Source organism: Gordionus sp. m RMFG-2023, chromosome 1 (assembly GCF_954871325.1).
Source record: "Gordionus sp. m RMFG-2023 chromosome 1, tfGorSpeb1-WG-v2, whole genome shotgun sequence".
In the NCBI taxonomy this organism is placed as follows: Eukaryota; Metazoa; Nematomorpha; class Gordioida; order Chordodea; family Parachordodidae; genus Gordionus; species Gordionus sp. m RMFG-2023.
In genome coordinates, this window is record NC_088775.1 from 15,703,291 (window position 1) to 15,725,293 (window position 22,003).

Consider the following 22,003-nt stretch of genomic DNA (forward strand, 5'->3'; position numbering starts at 1 on the left):
TTAACTTTTTTCTCTTAGCTATTTTACCGCAAAACGAAATTTATTATACAATTATTGCACTAAATATATTTTTAAACGCCTCAAAACTTTAAAATTTTCATTTATAAAATTATGAAACTTGCCCAAAATCTTCTATTAAAATATTTTAAAAATTTTTTAAATTTTGACATTTATAATTCCTTAAATTATTTTCATACTTCTCATTTAACTTAAATGTTTCCCGATTAATATAACATTTCTTATTATAATTTGAAATATTTTAATTAATATTAATTACTTTTTTTCGTAAAACTTTCATATCTTTTTAAACGTTAAGCTAAAATTTATGAAAATTTATTAATTTCTCCAACTTTAAAAAATTAATAAACTTTCATAAATTAGGAAAAATGATTTAGGCCACTATTTTATTTTTACATTGAAAATAACTTATTTATTTTTACATTAAAAATTGCTATCTGTTTTCGTTAAAGTTATGAAGTTTATTAATTATATATTGATATTTCGGTCACAGAATAAGCTATAAAGGTACCAATATTATTTTACAGCTAAGACTTTAATGAACATGTGTGGAAAATGTTAAATCAATAGGATATAAACATTTTGCTACCAGTAAGTGATTTTTATAATTTATTTGTAAAAATGATATTTTGGCATCATATGCTGAGCCAGGATTATTTGCCAAAATATGAACATAGATTAGAAATTACTTATAGAAATTAGTGTTGTTGAACAGTTCTATTTTTAAAAACGGCTAGCTAAATATTTTAGCCAAAAATATTATGCAAGCCTTGAAGAAAATATTGTTTAAAAAAACCCCGCACCGGGCGGCGTGACCCTACTAAAAATAGTTATGGCCTCCATACATGGATATTGAATTTGTTTCTAATGACTAAAAAACAAATATCTCCAAAATATATTGGCCCCAGATAAACTTTTACACCCCCCCCCCCCATTAATATATTGATATTGTGTTTATTCTCTGGGAATGGGGGAAAAGGGGAGGGGAAAGGGAATTTTTATTAGTGTAAAAGGGCATGACTAAAATACGCGTCCCTACGCGTCCCCGGTCAAACGGGTTTAATTTATATAATATTAATAAATAATCTTATTTAGCTTTATAAGATGAGTTAAAAAATGTTTTTTATGATTTAAAAAAAAATGATAACTTAGTAAAATTTTTAAAAAATTATTTTTTTACATGAAAAAACTACGCGTCCCTACGCGTCCCCGGTCAAGATACAATTTTTTTTAAAAAATAAAAACAGATTCATATTTAGCTCATTAAATGAATATAGAAAATGTTTTTTATGAATTAAAAAAATGATAACTTAGTAAAAATTTTTAAAAAATTATTTTTTTTAAATTAAAAACTACGCGTCCCTACGCGTCCTCGGTCAAGATACATTTTTTTTAAAAAATAAAAGCAGATTCATATTTAGCTCATTAAATGGATACAGAAAATATTTTTTTTTGATTCAAAAAAAAAGTGGTAACTTAGTAAAATTTTTAAAATACTAATTTTTTACATAAAAAAACTACGCGTCCCTACGCGTCCCCGGTCAAGATACATTTTTTTTAAAAAAATAAGAGCAGATTCATATTTAGCTCATTAAATGGATACAGAAAATATTTTTATTTATTTTAAAAAAAAGTGGTAACTTAGTAAAATTTTGAAAAAACACTTTTTTTCTTCATTTTTTGACTAAAATACGCCTCCCTACGCGTCCCCGGTCAACGGAATCTCCTTGAAAAACTATACACAATTCTATATTCATTTTTATAAAAATAATCTATTTTGACCGGGGACGCGTAGTTTTTTTTATGTAAATTAGTATTTTAAAAATTTTACTAAGTTACCACTTTTTTTTTAAATCAAAAAAAACATTTTCTGTATCCATTTAATGAGCTAAATATGAACATGCTTTTATTTTTTTTAAACAAACGTATATTGACTGAGGACGCATAGTTTAGACAAAAAAAAATTTTGTCAAAAATTAATTTAAAAAATATATATATATATAAATACCATTTTCGGGATCTCCTTGAAAAACTATACACGATTCTATATTCATTTTTAAAAAAATAATCTATCTTGACCGGGGACGCGTAGGGACGCGTATTTTAGTCAAAAAATGAAGAAAAAAAGTGTTTTTTCAAAATTTTACTAAGTTACCACTTTTTTTTAAATAAAAAAAACATTTTAGGTATCCATTTAATGAGCTAAATATGAATCTGCTTTTATATTTTTAAAAAAAATGTATCTTGACCGGGGACGCGTAGGGACGCGTTGTTTAGTCAAAAAAAAATTATAAATACCATTTTCGGAATCTCCTTGAAAAACTATACACGATTCTATATTCATTTTTATAAAAATAATCTATCTTGACCGGGGACGCGTAGGGACGCGTATTTTAGGCAAAAAATGAAGAAAAAAAGCGTTTTTTCAAAATTTTACTAAGTTACAACTTTTTTTTAAATAAAAAAAAAACATTTTCTGTATCCATTTAATGAGCTAAATATGAATCTGCTTTTATTTAAAAAAAAAATTGTATCTTGACCGGGGACGCGTAGTTTTTTATGTAAAAAATTAGTATTTTAAAAATTTTACTAAGTTACCACTTTTTTTTTAAATCAAAAAAAACATTTTCTGTATCTATTTAATGAGCTAAATATGAATCTACTTTTATTTTTTTTTAAAAATGTATCTTGACAGGGGACGCGTAGGGACGTGTCGTTTTTAATTAAAAAAAATAATTTTTTAAAAATTTTACTAAGTTAACACTTTTTTTAAAATCAAAAAAAACATTTTATGTATCCATTAATGAGCTAAATATGAATCTGCTTTTATTTTTTTAAAAAAATTATATCTTGACCGGGGACGCGTAGGGATGCGTCGTTTTTTCATGTAAAAAAATAAATTTTTAAAAAATTTACTAAGTTATCATTTTTTTTTTAAATCATAAAAAACATTTTTTAACTCATCTTATAAAGCTAAATTAGATTTTTTATTAATATTATATAAATTAAACCCGTTTGACCGGGGACGCGTAGGGACGCGTAGTTTTCGGGGACGCGTATTTTAGTCATACCCGTGTAAAATGATATTTGCCAAAGATTGCGAATATTCCAACGTATATTTCCCAGTCTCCTTTTGTCTACATTTATATACTATACATTATTTTTAAATATAAGTTCAAAATACAAGGTTAACATGCTAATCTCATATTCATTGACAACTTTTTTAGACCACTCCTAGGCTTACACTGTGATAAATTAAGCGGGTATGGTTAATATTCTTATACACCCATCATATATTATTTAAAACTCCATGGATTATAGTGAGGATTATATATTTAAGGATTAATTTTTTTTTATCATAAATTTATTATTAAAATTTCTTTTATAAAATATTATAATTTCCTTAAAATTATATTTGAAAAAATACTCAATTTTTTCATGAAATATAAAATTATTAAATATTTTTTAAAGAAATTTAATATTATTTTTAAATCGCTATAAATCTGGTCTCCTTTAAAAAAGTGATGTTTTTTAATATTTTCTCATATCTAAATACAATGGAATTAAAATGATGTTATTTTTTTGAGGCAAAAGCAAATTATTTTTTTATGTAATTAATTTTAGCCATAATAAATAATTTTATTATTGTGGCAAAATAAAAGTCGATTTTTATTAAAAGAATTTATGCAATATTACTTTATTTCCGAAATCAATTACAATTTGGCATTATCCCCAAGGACTTATATTACACATTATTGAACGATATCGATATTTTTTATTTCAAATTCGCTACTATAATGCGAACACTGGATATCTGAATAAATTCCTAATGGTCCATCGATACCTAAATAAAACAAATGCAGTTTCCTCAGATTTATTCGTAATGCTACATTTAAATTATATATATACAATTCCGATAAAACAAAATTATTATAATAACATATATATAATTTTTAAAAATAACATCAATACTAAATATTTCAATTTGTAAAAATAATACATTTTTAAAATTTTATCAAGATTATAATTAAAATTGATAGTCATCATTTATAATAAATCTAAGGATTATCTCATGATATTTGAATTTAAAGAAATCAAATCAAAATAAGAAATGTAATTATGTATCTAATATCTTTTTGTATTTCCAATTTTTATTAAAACGAATTATACTATTATTTAAGACAAATAATATCGGAAATAAATTGATTTTTTGATACTGATTAATATAAATATAGTAATATTACCACGGATTCTCAAAAGCATCGCCGATACCGTCTATACAAAGAAAGCATATCAAATTTCCTATCATCGTTACAATATCTCCTACTTTAACAACTATGATATAGATTCACACTTGTTTTTATAGATATGGAAAGAACAAGCTAAGATAATATATAACTTTTAATTTTCCACGTCTTAATTTGTACTTGTTGATTCTATACAGTTAAGATGCAAAAAAATATTTGATATTTTATTTTAAAAGTATTGACAATTTTTAAAATTAAAGGAATTTTTCAATATTTTTTTATTAATTATTTTCGCCTCTAATTTATCGAAAAATTTAATATGAAATAAACGTCAGAATATATTCCATCATTTTAAATTCTAATAAATTAATATCGTTTAAAAAATTATTTTTTACCTTCAATTGCTATATTTATGAAATTTTGTAAATAATTAGAAACAATAAAAAATGACATCTGAAACTGTATTAAAAAATAAAAATAATATGATGGAATCAACTAATGACCAAGGAATAACAAATAATCCCTCTATTAATTCCAACCCCTTAATAGTTGCTGGATTGATATTGCCATTAGTATTGAGACCAGCTATAAATAAAATGATAAATAATATAGGAATGGATAATTCACATATTGACTCATGCATTAAGCAGTTACAAACTGCTTTTAATAAAATGGAAAATGTGAAACCAGGATTTTCTTATGATTTTATTAGAATATTATTAAGGAATGCTGTTTTATCAACAACTAATTTAAATAAATTAGAAGAAAGTCAAGAAAATGAACATAAAATTCAAGCATTGGAAACTACCACTCTTTTAGTTGACAACGAATTGCAGGAAAGTATATTAAGGCTGGCATCCTCTAACACTGTATTACACTCAAAATTAGAGGATGATAGTTTAATATCCTCTAAGGCTAATATCCCATCATCCTCATCAATAGTTCCAACTTATATAAGTGATCTTGATATGCGTGCAAGAGAACTCAAAAGTGTTTTAAGCAAAATTCCTGATCAAATCAGAGATCGTAAAATATTTCTAGAAACAATTAAAGAAATAGCTGGTGCCATTAAACGTTTATTGGATGCAGTAAATGAAGTTTATTTATATATTGGTGGTAATGAGATATCAAGTTTTTCTGATACACAAATGGAAAAAAATAACCCATCTATGGCATTAAATGAAGAACAAAAACAGAGATTTCAAACCCTTATTGAACAAAAAAAACGTGAATTTGTACGCTATTCTAAAAGATTTAGTAATACTCTTAAAGAATATTTTAGGGAAGGAGATGTATATGCAGTGTTTAGAAGTGCAAATTGTTTAGTTTATCAGGCTGATTTAATTGCTGCCACAGTCAAAGAACAGATTTTAATGTGATAAGTTTGAAAAAGTTTATAATTGTTTATTGGATAAATTTATAAAACATTATAATATAAATTATGGACAGATGAATATTATTTTATCAACTTTAATAAATTAATATGAAACAACATTGTGAGCTAAAATTTATGATTAATTAACATTACATTTTTAAATATACCATCTATGAGCTCTTTATTGTTCAATGAGACTAGAGGACAGTATGGCTGAAAGCATGGCTTATGTGTTCAATAATTAGTACAAAATATTTTTATGTCAGGCTTTAATTTTGAGAACTTTCTATGTTTAGAATTAGGCAAATTTATGTTATTTTCTATCATAAATTACAGGCTAGGCAAATCCTTTTTATTAATCAAGTTTGAGCCATGCTGATTTTTATTGAAACATTTTATTTATTCAATCATTTTCATTATTTTCAGAAGAGTATAGGGCTCTGCCATATTAAAGATTGGGGCCAATATTTAGAGTTCTTTAAACCTGATCTGATATTAACATTATTTTTTGTTATTTTATCATTGTATTTTATATTTGATATAATTTTCTTATAATAATAAAATAAAAGTGTTATGTATTAAATTGTTTATTTTGTATTTTTTGTAAAATGTTTATTTTTCATTATTATTTTTATTATATGAATTTAAATGAAAAAAGAAATTTGATTACAAATAAAATAAAGATATTTCAAGAATTACTTCTAGTAATACATTTCAAACATTAACAATCAAATTTTTTTAAACTTAATTTGAAAGAAATGATAGCTTAAAATGTGACATAATTTTTTTGTTATAATATGTGCAATAACAAATATATTTATTTTATTTAATCAAATAAATTCTAATTTTTAAATTTTATTTGTTGCCTTTTAATTATATTAAAAATCAATGTAAATATTGGATCAGTTTTAGGTGAATATCAAATTCTGTGGGTTAGCACAGCCTTACAAAAAATATTCATAATTCCTGACAAATTTATTCAGTTATGAAGACTACCAATTGTTAAACCCTAATTTTAAAAGTAGGGTGCTACCACTATCACTATTTGTCAAAAAAATTATCACTACCGCTATCGCTGCCCATCAAATAAAAGTAGCACGCTATTAGCTACTATTTTTTAAAAGTAGCTTTGGCTACCTTTTAAGATACTTTTTATAAAAAAAATTTTAGAAATGAATTTATTTTATTTTTTTTTATAATGTAATTGCATAGTATATAAAACATAGAAATCAACATAAATATTTAAAGTTAGTTTTGATTATAAAAAATTATAAGTAAAAAGACTATAACTTATGAAATAAATTAATTTTTACACTATCATTCCCAAATCTAGATCGATGAACAGAAAGTATAAGTTTTGCTTTACTAAATAATCTCTCAACATTAGCACTTGAGTGCAAGGCATTATTTAATTTTATATAGATATTTTTAATATAATAAAAATACTCATTTGTATTTTTAGATTTAAAAAACGCATCTATGGGGATTTTCTATTATATTCATATCTTTTATTTCAAAAAAATTATCAGTGGAAGTCATTTTATGGTTTTAACTAAGGCATCTTTGTCTGTTATTTCAATCATTAATGTATGGCGACAACAAATTATTGTACAAGGATTATAGTTTTAATTATCATGTAAATGATGGATTATTAATAAATGACATTGGCTGAACTATATCAATTATAAAATCGACAATTATTTTATCAGCTAGTTTCTGAGAAATATTGGTATTACAATATTATTAATCAATTTAGCTTGATTTTTGGATGTAGTCTCCCCTATAAAAAATTATTAAGATGTTTTTCTATCTCTTTAAAACTGTTGGCATGATATTTCTTACAAGATAAAAATACTATTAGAATTTATAAATGATAATTACATTTAGGTGTTTTTGAGGTTATAGCTACTAGATTTATTTAAGGATACAAATTTTTTTACATTTAAACATATGTTTTTACATTATTTTAAAAATATTTTCTAATTTTGGAAATGGAAAATTTGTATTATTGTTATTAAAAACATTTTCTTCCACTGTACTCCATTTTATTTATACAAAAATTGTTTGTACATCGCTTTGGATATCCATTTGCGATGACATTTTAAATAAATTACACTAGATGATTTAGGATTATAAAACAAATTGAAAATATAAATTTCAATTTTTAAAATTATAATTAATTATGATTTTATATTTAAATTTTCATGTTTATAGTTACAATCACTGTATTTTTAAAAAGTAGCTAAGCAGCGCGTTATTGGCTAATTTCAAAAAAAGTAGCGCGCTATTACCTACTTTCAAAAAAAGGAGCGCACTATACATAATTAATTAGAAAAAAGTAGCACGCTATTAGCTATCGCTACCAAAAAATATAGTACGCTACTTAAACAACTCTGGATACTACTCTGCAAAATATTTCTTAAATATAGATATTAGCTATCTAGATGCTTTTAAAAAATTACAAAAAAGAGGCATAACAAAATCTAGAAAGTAAGGCTGTGCGGATATTAATTAGATGTGGGCCTACATTTAGCATTTTTAAAAATATCAAATTTCGACCGATATTTAGCCTTCTTAAAAAATATCGAAAATTAAAAAAACATTTATTGTTTTAGGTTATTTTATGATGTATATAGGGTGCCGATCCATATATTTTTCACCGATTAGATCCGATATTGCTTCAAAACCGATCCGATATTTATACTAATTTTTTACCACCCCCCATTGAACAAAATGTAATTAATAAATCAATATTTTTTATGCAAAAAATCGAATTATGCAATTAATTAAATTTTTTTATTTCTACAATTAAGACTAATTAAAAAAATATATTTAATAATATATTCATTTTATGTTGGTATGAATTATAAAATTGTAATATTTAATATATAAAATATAAAATTAGAATATATTAGATTTTTTAATAAATATGAGTCTCTTGATTTTCTGGCAATAAGCTTCTACAATATGGACTATCTATATCCCCTGCCGTACTGAAGGCAGACTCAGATAATTCCGCGGATAACGCAATTTGCAAATCTTTGTCTTTTCTAAAATATTTCCATAATACAATACCATATTTAAATAAATTCTTTTATTTAAAGTATAAATAATTGGCGTTATTATTTAAAAAGATTTAAAATAAATAAAACTTTGGGTGTTCCTTTCTATTTTTATAAAAAAAACCTATAAATCTATTTTAAAAAAGAAATATAATTTAAAGGGTTTTGTGCAATTGCATTGTTTAAAAAAAATTATTTACAAAATATAATAATAATGTAAAATAAATATACATAACATAAAATAACAAAAAAAAGTAAAAAGATCGGATCGGTTTTTTACAGATATCTGCCCGATCCGATATCTTTGGGAAACGCTAAATATCTATGTCGATCCGATCCGATATTTAATATCGGCACAGCCCTAATTGTATATATAATTTTATTTTATACTTAATTTTATAATAAATTAATAAAAAGAAACCAAAATTCAATTATGTAATGTTTAAAAAAAATGTAATAATTTTGAAAAATACTATATTATTTACAAATGATTTAAATTAATTAGCATTATAAAAGGTTTTAATAAAAATATTCTTGATCTTTGGCCAAAAATTATTATCCAAGCTTAGACACTTTGCCCTCTATTGACGAAATTTCTATACATATGTAATAATATTTTGGCTAAAATCTTGATTTCGCCGTTTTTCAACCACACTGCATTCAGCCATAAACATTGCCTATATAAATTGGGATGATTAGAGAATAAAAAGCTAAATAAACTTAATCAATCTAGAAAGTAAGTTTATTTTTAAATAGGAAATTTTAATTTTTTTATGACATTGGTTCAAAGATGGCAAATAAAAATCATTACAAATTTCGAGCGATCGGATCGGTTTTGTAATAGTTTCGGGTAGATGAAAAATTTATATATTAGCACATCTCTACTTTATAGCGATATTTTAAGCAAATACCTTTTTTTTAAATTTAATTTATAGTGCTATGAACGACTTTTTCTCACCGATACAGATCTGATATTTCCCGATTATAATTTTTTACCTAAATTTTACTTATTGTATCTAACCAAGCAAGAAATAATTTTAAAACAATTCCTTTTGTCTTATATTGATCCGAAAAGGATTCCCATGGCAAAATAATAATTTATATTTTAAAATTATTTGATAATATTTATCAATGAGGGCCAGGTTTAAATTTTGTTTATTAAAAATACCTGGGGCTGGTCAAATATTTTTAAACAGAATATTTTAAATCTCCATTATTATCTTTAAAAATTTTAAATAAAAAAATTGAATATCTTATTTTATTTTAAAAGATAAACATTTATATATACACTATTTATTTTTAAAAATTTATATTAAATGAATTAGTGTATAATATATATCATATATGTATATCGAAACATTAAACAATATTGTTTAATTATTATTAATATCAAAATTGTCAAGATTTCATCTAAATATAAATATATCTTATAGCATCTATAATTACCGTATAATATTTCATACCACCATTTTTAATAATCTTTATATAAACAAATAAATCACATGATTCAAAAACAATAATCCTTTCTTTTCGAAGAAAATATATTTTAAAAGTCCATATGACAGATACAACAATATATTCTATTAAAATAAATAATATTTCATCATGCTAATCATTCAATAAAAATGTATTTTTAAAAACCGTTTTCGAATGTATTTTCTAACTAACAGTTCGGATGCTTCTTTTTAACTTTTATTTTTAACGATCAGGTTAAGGTTTAGAAAATTTTAATGATTCATTTCGGTTTGGCACCTTTCTTTCTTTAGTTTGGGTCGGTACATATCTTGATACAAATCTGGTACAAACAATTTTTTTTATCTATTCAAATAGTTAACTTTAACTTAATAAATTAAAAAATATATCATGATTAATTTTTTAAAAAGAAATCCCAAATATATATAATAAAAAAAGGAATGAGCAAAAAAACAATGCAAAAAAATAAGCTAAAATATGGAATGAAAGTACCGACTTGACCCTGCATTCATAGTTGGTTCGAATTCGCCGCGAATTTTATAATACGCTGTATTTTGTATTCCATCGTAAATTCGCACTAACTGTTGATGGATGGTTACCCAAGAAAGAAAAAAGGCTAACTGTGGAGTGATAGTTCGATGCTCTGGTATTTACCGAATAATGAGTAATTGGGGCAAAAAAATGACGTAACTTTTTAGCCAAAAAACTCAGCATTCTAAAGATTATTTTTGAAAATATAACTCAAATTAATTAATTCGTCGATGCTTCTTCGATTTTTTGAGCATGCGCACTTGGATTAGAAAACTGCAATACCAGGCCCGGGACGAAGCATACTGGGCTAAGCTGGATAACGTCTAAAAATATTTATTTGGGCCAGGCCTTGCTAAAAGTAGAGATGACCGACAAGAATATAAAAAATTTAATTCTAAATCCTAATTTTGTTAAAATAATATATTTCATTTTGCTTATAATTATAATGATTAGCTACTATGATCATGAATTCATAAATACTATTTCCTTTTCCTACATTTTATGTTTATTGCCATAATAAAAAAATCATGCCTAATTCTTCATCATTATGATTGTTTTTCCGTATAATATATTTCCTGGATTTGTAAAATCTGGGCGGGCCGGGCTAAAACTTTTTCCTAATGTGTATATAGACCACGCAATATTGCCTAACTATAGTTAGTGTCAAGGCTCTGTGCACTAGAGACCTGCAAACTCGAAATCTTTTGACTAGATCTAAATGGGCCAATTGCAGCCTGTGCTCGTTTTATTTAAAAGGATACAGGGAAGAAATCTCAGATTTAAAATATTTGTTTTATTTTCGATTTTAATGTTATGAAACAAATTTAAATATTCAGCAATACCTTTGTATAATTTAATAATATGTATATCTATATTAGTCTATATACCTAATAATTTATTTTTTAAACTTCATAATTTTTGAAAATTTATTTTTTAATTAAGATATTCAATCAGGCAAAAAAAAAGTAATGATAGGAAAGGAAACATAACATTGATAATTTTGCCAGGTCAGTCTATATTAAATGTTGATGTTACATCCGACCTAGGAACATAGAGCAGTTCCAGCATAGATGACTGGCTAAATTTAGCTACTTTTTCATAATGGCTTAGCTGACTAATTAACCGAAAAAAGGTATACCACTAATTGCCATTCATAAAATTTTTATAGCTTAGGGCATTTTTCCTATTTTACTTTTAAAAGTGACATTATCCCTATTTTTACATAATAAACCAATGTGAAAATTTGAAAAGGGAAAACAGATAATATAATCAAAGTAATTTTAGAATGATAGGTTATTCAAGAAACCTATAACTATAATAAAATATGAAAGATTATATATGAATAATATTTATTTTTCACTCCATTTTAGTAAAGTTTAAAAAACTGGATCATTTTAAAAAAATAAATCATATACAAAATAAAAACAAAGAGATTCTATTTTTTATAAAAATAAGTGGTATTTAGTTAATGAGTCGATTTAAAATGGTTCTTTACGAATATGAAAATGCGCGATTCAATATCGGCTTTAAGCTTAGCCGAATAAAACGGCAGTTCAATTTTACTAAAATCTGTCAGAGTCTTTGTATAAATTGGAGGCAAAGCGCCCCGCTTTACTCACTCAATAATATTTTTTTAGCCTCTAGGAGCTGACTTGCTAATTCCCTTAAATATATATGAACGCAATGGCTTCTAACCTCCTTTCCCAGGTCACATATGCTATCAAATAACTGAGAAATTCGTTAAAAATTATTGATAGAATACATGTATATTTAAATGGTGTTTATTGGTAGACCGTCATCTATCACCATATGGAATGGGTAAACGAATTCTGGATTTTAATTTGGGGAAAAGCACTCCTTTCTAACGACATTTTGATTTTGCTTTGGGAAGGGAATTTTGTTTTAACGAATCCGATAACCAGACCTCATTCTCTTTTCGGGTATTTAATTTTGAGATCATTTCTAGTTAAATTTTAATAACCAAAAGAAAATTCTCTCGAAAATTTTTTTTTATACAATTTGATTTGAACAACAATTATTGGTGGAGATTCTCTATGGCAATTAGAAACCTTCATAAGAATTAAATTAATTTCCATTACTGTCCAATAGTTTTAAGAAAAGAGAAATATATTTGGTGTCCGAATGAACCGACAGTACTAAAGACTAAAAACAGTTTATTCAAATGATTATATATATTTAATGACTTTGGAGTTCTTAACTCTGAGGAGGGAATTAATTGATAAAAATCGGCAGGTTTAATCTCAAGTTAGGGGTACATATATTAGTTCTAAGACAGGACCATCTATGACCAAGGGGATCATAATTATATTTTTGTATACACTCCTTTATTTCTTATATATCAACGAGAGTTTTAAAAAAAAATATCTTTATACTTTCTTGCAGTTGCATATCATTGCATTTGGCAAAGGCTTATCTATTATTATTTATTTTAAATAGTAGCCAACTAGTATATAGTTAGATTGCAAACAAAATTTCTTCACCCTCTTATTTTAATTAAAAATAATAATTAATATAATAGGTCATTTAATTTCTCAAACGGTGTCACTTTCACCATTTATTACATTATCACTCACTCGATAAGGGAATAATTGGGAACTGAATATATTGAAGAGAATCATAATTTTTTTTAAACACACACCATATAATGTTTAAATTTTAAAATATATTGTAGATCATAAAAAACAGATAAAGAATTTTTAAAAATACCAAAAATATTTTGAAATTTTTTAAAAATAAAAAACTTATCCAAAATCAAAATAAACGTTTATTGGTTTTTGTTATTTTGATTTCTATAAAATGAATATTGATGTGATATATATAATTTTATAGGCACAACTTCATTCGATATGCACTCCAAGATTTATTTTTAAAATATGTAGCAAAATTAAAACCTATAATGCCATTATTTAGGCATAGAAAGTTCGATCCGTGGTCAAGTGGAATTAGGAAAAATAGCTCAAACTATTTATTTTCTAATAAATTTCTTTATTATGCTGCATTAAATTTTAATATTCACCATAACTCTAATAATTTAATTATATAGTTATATTCATTTTATTCTTATTATCATATAAAAATATCAATTATAATTTATGATAGAAAATTTAAAGAAATATATATTTATACATTGTATAAAACAAGTGTTGTTAAACGATACTTTTTTAAAGTAGCGCGCTATCGCTACCTCTATTTTGCAAAAAAAGTACCGTGCTATTAGCTACCTTTTTACGCTACTTTAGAATCTTTTTAAATATTTTTTAATTATATTTATTGTAATTTTTAATTTATATAATTCTTAAATAATATCTTATGGCAAGTTGAATAATACCATATTTGGACTGCCGAAAAATCAACTTTCATATAAAATAATCTAGTCCAAAAACTATTGATTAAAAATTGGGCTATACATTGTTATTAAATTTGTTTGATATATTACATTTAAATGTTTTTCTCAAGTTGTCAGGGACCTGGACCTTTATTCATAAAGGTTCAGTTTTGCTATGGTTCCATATGTTAAAAATTATAGTGGTTACGGTTCGTTATGGTTCTTAAAGAAAAATTTATAAAGTTTCGGTTCGGTTCAGCTAATTGTAAAGGCTTATAAAAAGTTCATCATGGATATAAATTTTTTAGAATTATTTTTATTGAAGCAGCACCATCTTAAAATGATTTTGATATGAATATTATTTATTAAAATTTTTGTAGTCACTTAAGTTTAAGTTATATTGTTTATTTATAGAATAGATAAAATTAATTTATTTTTATTATAAATATATATGATTAATATGGTTCCACGTCTTTATAGAGAAACCATTATAGAGAATGTATTTTATAGAGAAACATTTATAGAGAAAACAATTATAGAGAATGCATTTATAGAGAATTGTTTTATAGAGAATGTAATTTATAGAGAATGATTTTAAAGAGAATTATTTTATAGAGAATGTCCTTTATAGAGAATGACTTCAAGGAGAATGATTTTATAGAGAATGCCGTTTATAGAGAATGGTTTTATAGAGAATGTCGATTATAGAGAATGATTTTAAAGAGAATTATTTTATAGAGAAGGTCCTTAATAGAGAATGACTTCAAAGAGAATGATTTTATAGAGAATGTTGTTTATAGAGAAGGATTTTAAAGAGAATTACTTTTATAGAGAATTATTTTGTAGAGAATTTCATTGTAGAGAATTATTTTGTAGAGAATTACATTGTAGAGAATTATTTTGTAGAGAATTTTTTCTAGATCTTGATTTTATAGAGAAATATTGTATGTTCAAAAAATTTATGCGGGATTTGAAAATATATCAAAATTAACATTTTAATAATACAATTCAGTTTATTTGTTGTATTTTTTCGATGACTTTATTTGTTTCAACAATGGTTTTTTTGTAAAATCTTTTTAGTTCATATCAAGGTAGCTTGATTATTAACTCAGCTAAACCAACCCTGAAACGATTTGTTAAATATGTATTAACCGTTATTAAAGAGAATCTAAACTGAACCAACCATTTTTAAAATTTTTATATATTGCATTTATATGTCAGCTATCTAAATTAGCCTTTAGAAGGGTTCTTAACTTTACCCTTATGGATATATGACGGACGAGAATCTTATTCTAATTTTAATTAAGAAAAGGTTTTAACCAGTTGTTTGGGTAAAAAATATGTCACATTCCCGTTCGTTCTGCGTTTCGGAACACGTTTCTAAATATAATTTTCTTTCTATTTTATTATACAAATTTTATTCATAAATCTTTTTAATATAGATAACTAAGAATTCATTAATCTCTAATGATACACATTTAGATGTATGCGATGGCTTTAATATATTGAGTGTCGAAAAGTGCCGATCTCTAGGGGTTCCACATATTTATAGAGAAACCAATATTTTTGATTAAATAGAAGCACCACAATTTTGTCCTACCTAAAAAACCAAAACCGTCAATTGAAGGTTTCTATATAAGATATTATAGCGAATGCATTACCGCGAATGCACTATCGCGAATGTATTATAGCGAACGCATTACCGCTAATGCATTATAGCGAGTATAATATAGCGAAAATATTATAGCGAATGCATTATCGCGAATGTATTAGCGCGAATGCTTTATCGCAAGTGTATTATCGCGAATTCATTGTCGCGAATGCATTATCTCAAATGAATTACATCAGTTGCGATATCTGGAATGGAGTTTGATGAAAACTACAATTTTATATTTATCGGCCTTTAGACAGACTTAGTTGAACCTGGAAATTAAGTTAAAGTCGGGCTTGGGTCTAAAAATATTTTTTTTTAAAATAGGGTTATTGATTTTTTTGACTCAAAAAATGTAAAAAAGATTATAAGCAATAAAATAGATTTCTCTAAAGATTAGGGTAAAGGAATTAAATTTTTATATTAATTGATTGTTTAAATATGCGTTTAGTTATATTTTCCAATTAAATTTGGGACAGGACAGGCTCAGGCCTAAAATTTAAAATTATAGCTAGGGTCCTAAAAATAAAGATTTTGGATGGAGCTTTGGCCGAAATAAATAAAATTTGCAAGGCACTAAGAAAAAAAGTTTTATTTAAAACATTGAGCCAAACAGATAATTAGACCTTGGATTTATATTATTCTTTGACAAAGAATGCTTTAATTAGTGAGGGATTTAGTATGGACTTGATAAGCATTTTATGATAATAAATTTGTATTAATTGTTTAATCAAAACGACAAGGTCAAAGCTTATCACAACAAGACATGAAACAATATTCAGCATCATAGGTAGATTGTTGAATTGAATTTCTATCCATCTCGTACTAAATTCGTGTAATCTCTGATGATGAAATTGCCACTATTGTGACTAAGGAATTATGAAAAAAATAGATTATTGATTTCCTTAATTGATTCTTGCTAAGTTCTTGCTTCCTGACGAGTCTTTTTTCTAATTATGTGATCAAAGACAAAATTGTATAAAAATGGATATAGAAATATAAAAAATATAAGTAGAGCTAAAATTGAATGAATTGAACATGCCTCATATATTATTAAAAATAACTTAGCTATTTTTAACACAAATTACAGTATATTTCCATTTCAGTTCAGTTGCTATATTTTTTTAATCTGATGAATGTCATAAATTTTATTAATGTGGCGATAAAAGTGATTGAACATTACTATCATCGCTAAAGATGAGAAAATTTAATGGAATAAAAAATTTACTTTGTGAGTTGTACTTCAAGGAGTAGATACAACCCTAAAAAATCGAAAGGTGGAAAATATCTCTTTTTTACATTTTATATGCCTTCATATTTTTTTAAATGTGTAATTCTTCAAGACTAAAAGAGGGATTTAAAATAAAAGTTTTAAAAGCAAGCATTGATGGATATAAAAATTAATTAAACAAGCTGAATCGATCATTTATGACTCCTCTTTTTACAGTAGAAAGCAAGGCCCTATAAAAAATATATAAGAAAAGTAAGATATCTGTCTCAGAAAGCGTAGATAATGAAAATCCTTATGTTATGCTGAAAAATAAAAATATTGCTTTTATCATGGAAATTTTTTTATTAAGAAACACCCACCCCTTCCCCCCCCCCTCCCAACAGAAAAGTTTGAATAAATAATTAGCCCTAATGATACGAAGTTAAATATTAATGATAATTATACTTGCTTATAACCAGATCTATAGACCGACTACCAATAATAAAAAGACGCTTAACCATTCAAACAATGTTAAACAGGACCTTTTACCACAGGAGAAGGGGTTATAACTCAAGATTGGCATTGAAATTAAAATGGGTAGTTTGTATTTGGTCCGTTGTTCTAATTTTAATGTGGTATAGGAAATGAGTGAAGTGGGGGAAGAAGGTGGTAGTATTATAATATATGATGCAAAATCTTTTGATAATTAGGTATTTAAAATATCTTCTAAGTGTAAAAGAGTTAGTAAATATTGTGCAATCTGCTGCAAATATCAAGCTTAGATATTTGCTAAAGAAAGACATTACAATGCGATGGAAATCAGTGTATATCATGATACAAAACTTCTTATAATCATATGATGAAATTCAAGTTTGTCTGTGAACCTACCATATTTAAACAAATTGGTATCAATAAATATAATCCCTATATGTAAATAAAAAATTTCTTATAAATATTAAAAGTCTGATCTTCGGAATGTTTAACAAGTGCAAAAAACCTATAAAACATTTTAAAATTTGTTTCATCTTTCTCTACACTGCTAAGGAGTTTAGGCTTGTAATAAGAAATTTTCATTTTACTAAAATCAATTTAGAGAAAAAAGTGTATTATTTTAAATTTTGTCGGTGTATAATTTTTAGGTAAGGGTTTGAACTATCATCTTGTAAATTCAGATACAATTATTTTCGGACCTTTGACGATTTTGACAGAAATGATCTAACCACCCCCTGGTCTTCCTTGCTTACCCTGTGAATATTAGACAGCTCTAGTGATTTTTTAACTAAACTTAATTTTGGTAAGGCTATAGTTTTATGGGTATTGTTTGTTTTTGTTATTATTTGCATTTAAAATCATTAATTTAGTGCGTTTTATTAAATTTAAAAATCTGATTTTGTCAGAAATGCACCTGAATAAGTGTAGAATGCCCACCCTTAATGTTGCGCAATCGGTTAATTTAGGCAATTCCAAAACGGTTAGCCAAGTTTTTAGGTTAAAAAATCGGCTAAGCATAATTAGGCTTAGCATTAAAATAGGCGAGAACTAATTATTCAAAAATTAGGCAACGGCTAAGGAGCTCGGTTAATCGCCCGTCATATATCGTTACATAATAAATATATTAAATAATTTTAATAAAGGCTAGGCTTAGTGATGCGTAACGCTGACGGGCGATTAGCCTAGCTCCCAGTCCCTACATTTTGTCTAATTAGTTTTAGGCGATTTTTCGGTTAAGCCAAATTAGGTTTAGCTGATTTTTAGGCTACTAACATTACTTAAATTTCAGATTAATGTAAATTAAAATTTCTTCAGAGGTTCAATATAAGATCTTCTGAAATTTATAGGGTGGGTATTCTATACATATTATAATGCATTTTCAGCGAAATCAAATTTAAAATTTAATAAAACGCGCTCAATTTATGATTTAAAATGAAAAAATAAAACAAAATAAAATTATTAAATACAAAAAAATATTGGCGCAATCGTATGAAATTCCCAGGGTAGATTCTCTTCGGAATTGGTAAAATCAGATTTATTAGGGAAATTATAAAAGCGCACTATAAATCAGAGACCTGCCCGACCTTAAGCCCGGGCAGTATTTTAATTTTTTTAAATATACCCGCCGAGCCTAAAATTTTATTTTTTTAAATACACGGGCCGGGTCAAAAAAAGCTTTTTTTTTAAAACTCGAGCCGGGCCATATATTTTAAAACCAAATATTACAACACCATTATTATCTAGGCAAATTAAAAATATATAATATATTTTTAAAAAATCGGGGCCGGGCTAAGCAGATTAAAATAATGCACAAAGCAACTAAATATTGACAAAATTTTCTAAAACAATTGGTGTAAGGCTGGCTTTGTTGCTAATAGTTTTTTTTTAAAATGGCTACTCTACTAGTTAAAGCAAAGCACTAATAGAAACTGATAAAGAAGGAAACATTTTCATAATTTTAGCATTACTACTTCTAATTGTTCAGCGTATTTTAAAAAATAACAACAGAAAACTCAAAAATATTATCATAATTATTCATAAGCAATACAAATCAGGAACGTGAATAATTTTTTTTAAGATTATTTTTTCCCTTTTTTTATTCAAGGGTTCCGAGAATTTATATGACGGCATATGTCTTGTTTTTTTTGAGAAAATTTATTTCTAAAATAATACTTAATTCATTTTCTATAAAATTCTATAAAATTATTCTCTATAAAATCCTTCTCTATAAAATAATTCTCTCTAAAACAATTCTCTGTAAAATATTCTCTATAAAATAATTCTCTGTAAAACAATTCTCTGTAAAATATTCTCTATAAAATCATTCTCTATAAACGACATTCTATATAATTGTTTTCTCTTTAAAAGTTTCTCTATAAAATAAATTCTCTATAAAATCATTCTCTATAAACGAAATTCTCTACAAAATCATTCTCTATAAATGAGATTCTCTATAAACGACATTCTCTATAATTGTTTTCTCTTTAAAAGTTTCTCTATAAAATAAATTCTCTATAAAATCATTCTCTATAAACGATATTCTTTATAAACGACATTCTCTACAATTGTTTTCTCTATAAAAGTTTCTCTATATTTGCATTCTCTATAAAAGATTCTCTGTAAAGACGGGATACCGATTAATATATTTAAAAAAAATATATAAGAATAATAATCATAACTCATTTTTAAATATATTATTTGAACGTAGAAGTAATATACTTTCTAATATGAGTCGATTCATATCTGTTCGTTGTGAACACAAATTTTAGCCCCGATAAGGCCCTTTAACAGAAACTTGTGCTGCAGAAACCACAAGTACTATAATAGCAAATTTATATAATTCTGGGTATTAAAATTTTCTTGATTCCCACTGTATAAAAACTGATAATTTTTTAGATTAATTAAGTAAATGCAATTCAAAAATTGGTTATTTAGATATTTTATATTAAGATATAGAAAATAAGAAGGCTCTAATACTATATGCAGTTAAAAGATTGTGTTAGTAAAAAAATTATTATATACTTCTTATGGATATTAAACAAATATTTTGATCTTTAATAATTATAAATAACGACGCAGATATAGTAAAATATGTATTACACCACGGAAAAAAATGTAAAATTATATATTTCATTCTGGTTGAAACAATTTTTTTAAGGTTCATTTTACTCCTTCAAAAAAAATTATATCGGTTTGTCTACTGTCCAGTTATTTATAACGGTTCAGAGGATCATTCCAGTTCACTCGGGGTCCCTGAATTGTACTAGTCTTGTCTGATGATAAAACCTTCTGACAAATCTTGCAATGAAGTTAAGACCATTTTAATTTTTTTTTATCGAAGTTAAAATATTTTGCGAATTTAGAAAGGAAATTCCATATTATCATCATTTTCCATGGAAAATCTTTTTTGATATGCTCTATGCCAAAATTATCTTTAATGTCAATCTCTATTGTCAACATTTTGGACTATTCGCTACTTTCTAAATTAGTAGTGAGCTACCACTATCGCTATTTTTTTTAAATTTTAGCGCGCTAAAACAACCGTTGCTGAAAAAAGTAGTGCGCTACTATAATAACACTGCATAAAACAACATTAAAGAATCAAAATAATAAATAATTTTAATTAAAACATATTTTTCTACCTAAAAAGGAAAAATAGTTTAATATAAAAAATTGGTAATTGAATATTCTGCTCATGATATCAAAATAAATATAAAATCTTTCAAACCTCCTGACTGACTTTTAAATCTTGTTTTTTTAAAAAAAAATCATATTTTGATTGTAATATTAAATCAGCCAAATAATGGGTAGAAATAAAAATAAAATATTAATTTATTTTCGGGTTACCGGGGGATATATATTTTATTGATGATCCTATGTTCTCGCAGGATGAGAAATCTTATTAGCAATTATATTGATAATAATAATTAATTCGATATAATAAATTTGTAATAATATATTATGTAGTATTGGAATATGGAATCCATGATACATTTAATTGAGAGCAATTTTAATATTTGGGAAAGTTTGATTTGGTTGTAAATGTATTTCAGGCATGTATAGAGTACCCACATTTGATATTTAAACAACGTGACCTTTGGACCTAACTTTTATTATACGGATTTTTTAATATGAATTAAAAATTAAAACACAAACGTTTATATTAAGTCTGGAATAGGATAAGGTACTCTACACATGCTGGAGTACATTTTGCGGTTATTTAAAAAAAATTTAAATCGCCCTCGGTAAATGATTAAAATTGAGAGATTCCAAATCCACGAGGTTTTCCTTATTCCAATAACACATATATATATCGATATCTAAGAGAAGTAAAAAAATCAAATAAGACCAATAAAGCGTCACCCCCCTCCCTATTCCACTCTCAATTCTTATAGAATCTAGTTTTTTCAGGCATTACTATTTATATATAATACTACCGGAAACTGACGATACATTTATTTAAGTATCAATTACTAATCAGGTGCTAGTGACACTCCCACCATAAAAGCGGGTAATCAGCTGTTTCTTATTCAACGACGCTTCAAAATGCATTTAAATGAATGAATCGTCATTCTACTAGGATGGTATTAGACTTTATT

At 25.4% G+C, this 22,003-nt stretch overlaps 2 protein-coding genes across 5 annotated transcripts in view; both read left to right on the plus strand.

Moving 5' to 3' along the window:
• The window catches only part of LOC135922771 (uncharacterized), a 32,873-nt gene that overhangs the window by 1,909 nt on the left and 8,961 nt on the right, over window positions 1-22,003 (plus strand). Inside the window, exon 1 of one of the 4 annotated variants that reach the window (XM_065457237.1) lies at window positions 3,778-3,898. The exons of 1 other annotated variant lie outside the window; for it this stretch is intronic. The gene's annotated coding sequence lies outside the window, so the exon portion shown is untranslated. Of the gene's footprint in view, window positions 1-3,777; window positions 3,899-5,635; window positions 5,658-21,902; window positions 21,989-22,003 lie in introns of those variants that run through there. 2 more of the 4 variants (XM_065457239.1, XM_065457238.1) reach the window with 2 other exon arrangements.
• Window positions 4,643-6,118, plus strand: LOC135922772 (programmed cell death protein 10 homolog). Its single transcript, XM_065457241.1, has one exon. The coding sequence runs from the start codon at window positions 4,712-4,714 to the stop codon at window positions 5,642-5,644; it is 933 nt and encodes a 310-aa protein (XP_065313313.1). The 5' UTR covers window positions 4,643-4,711; the 3' UTR covers window positions 5,645-6,118.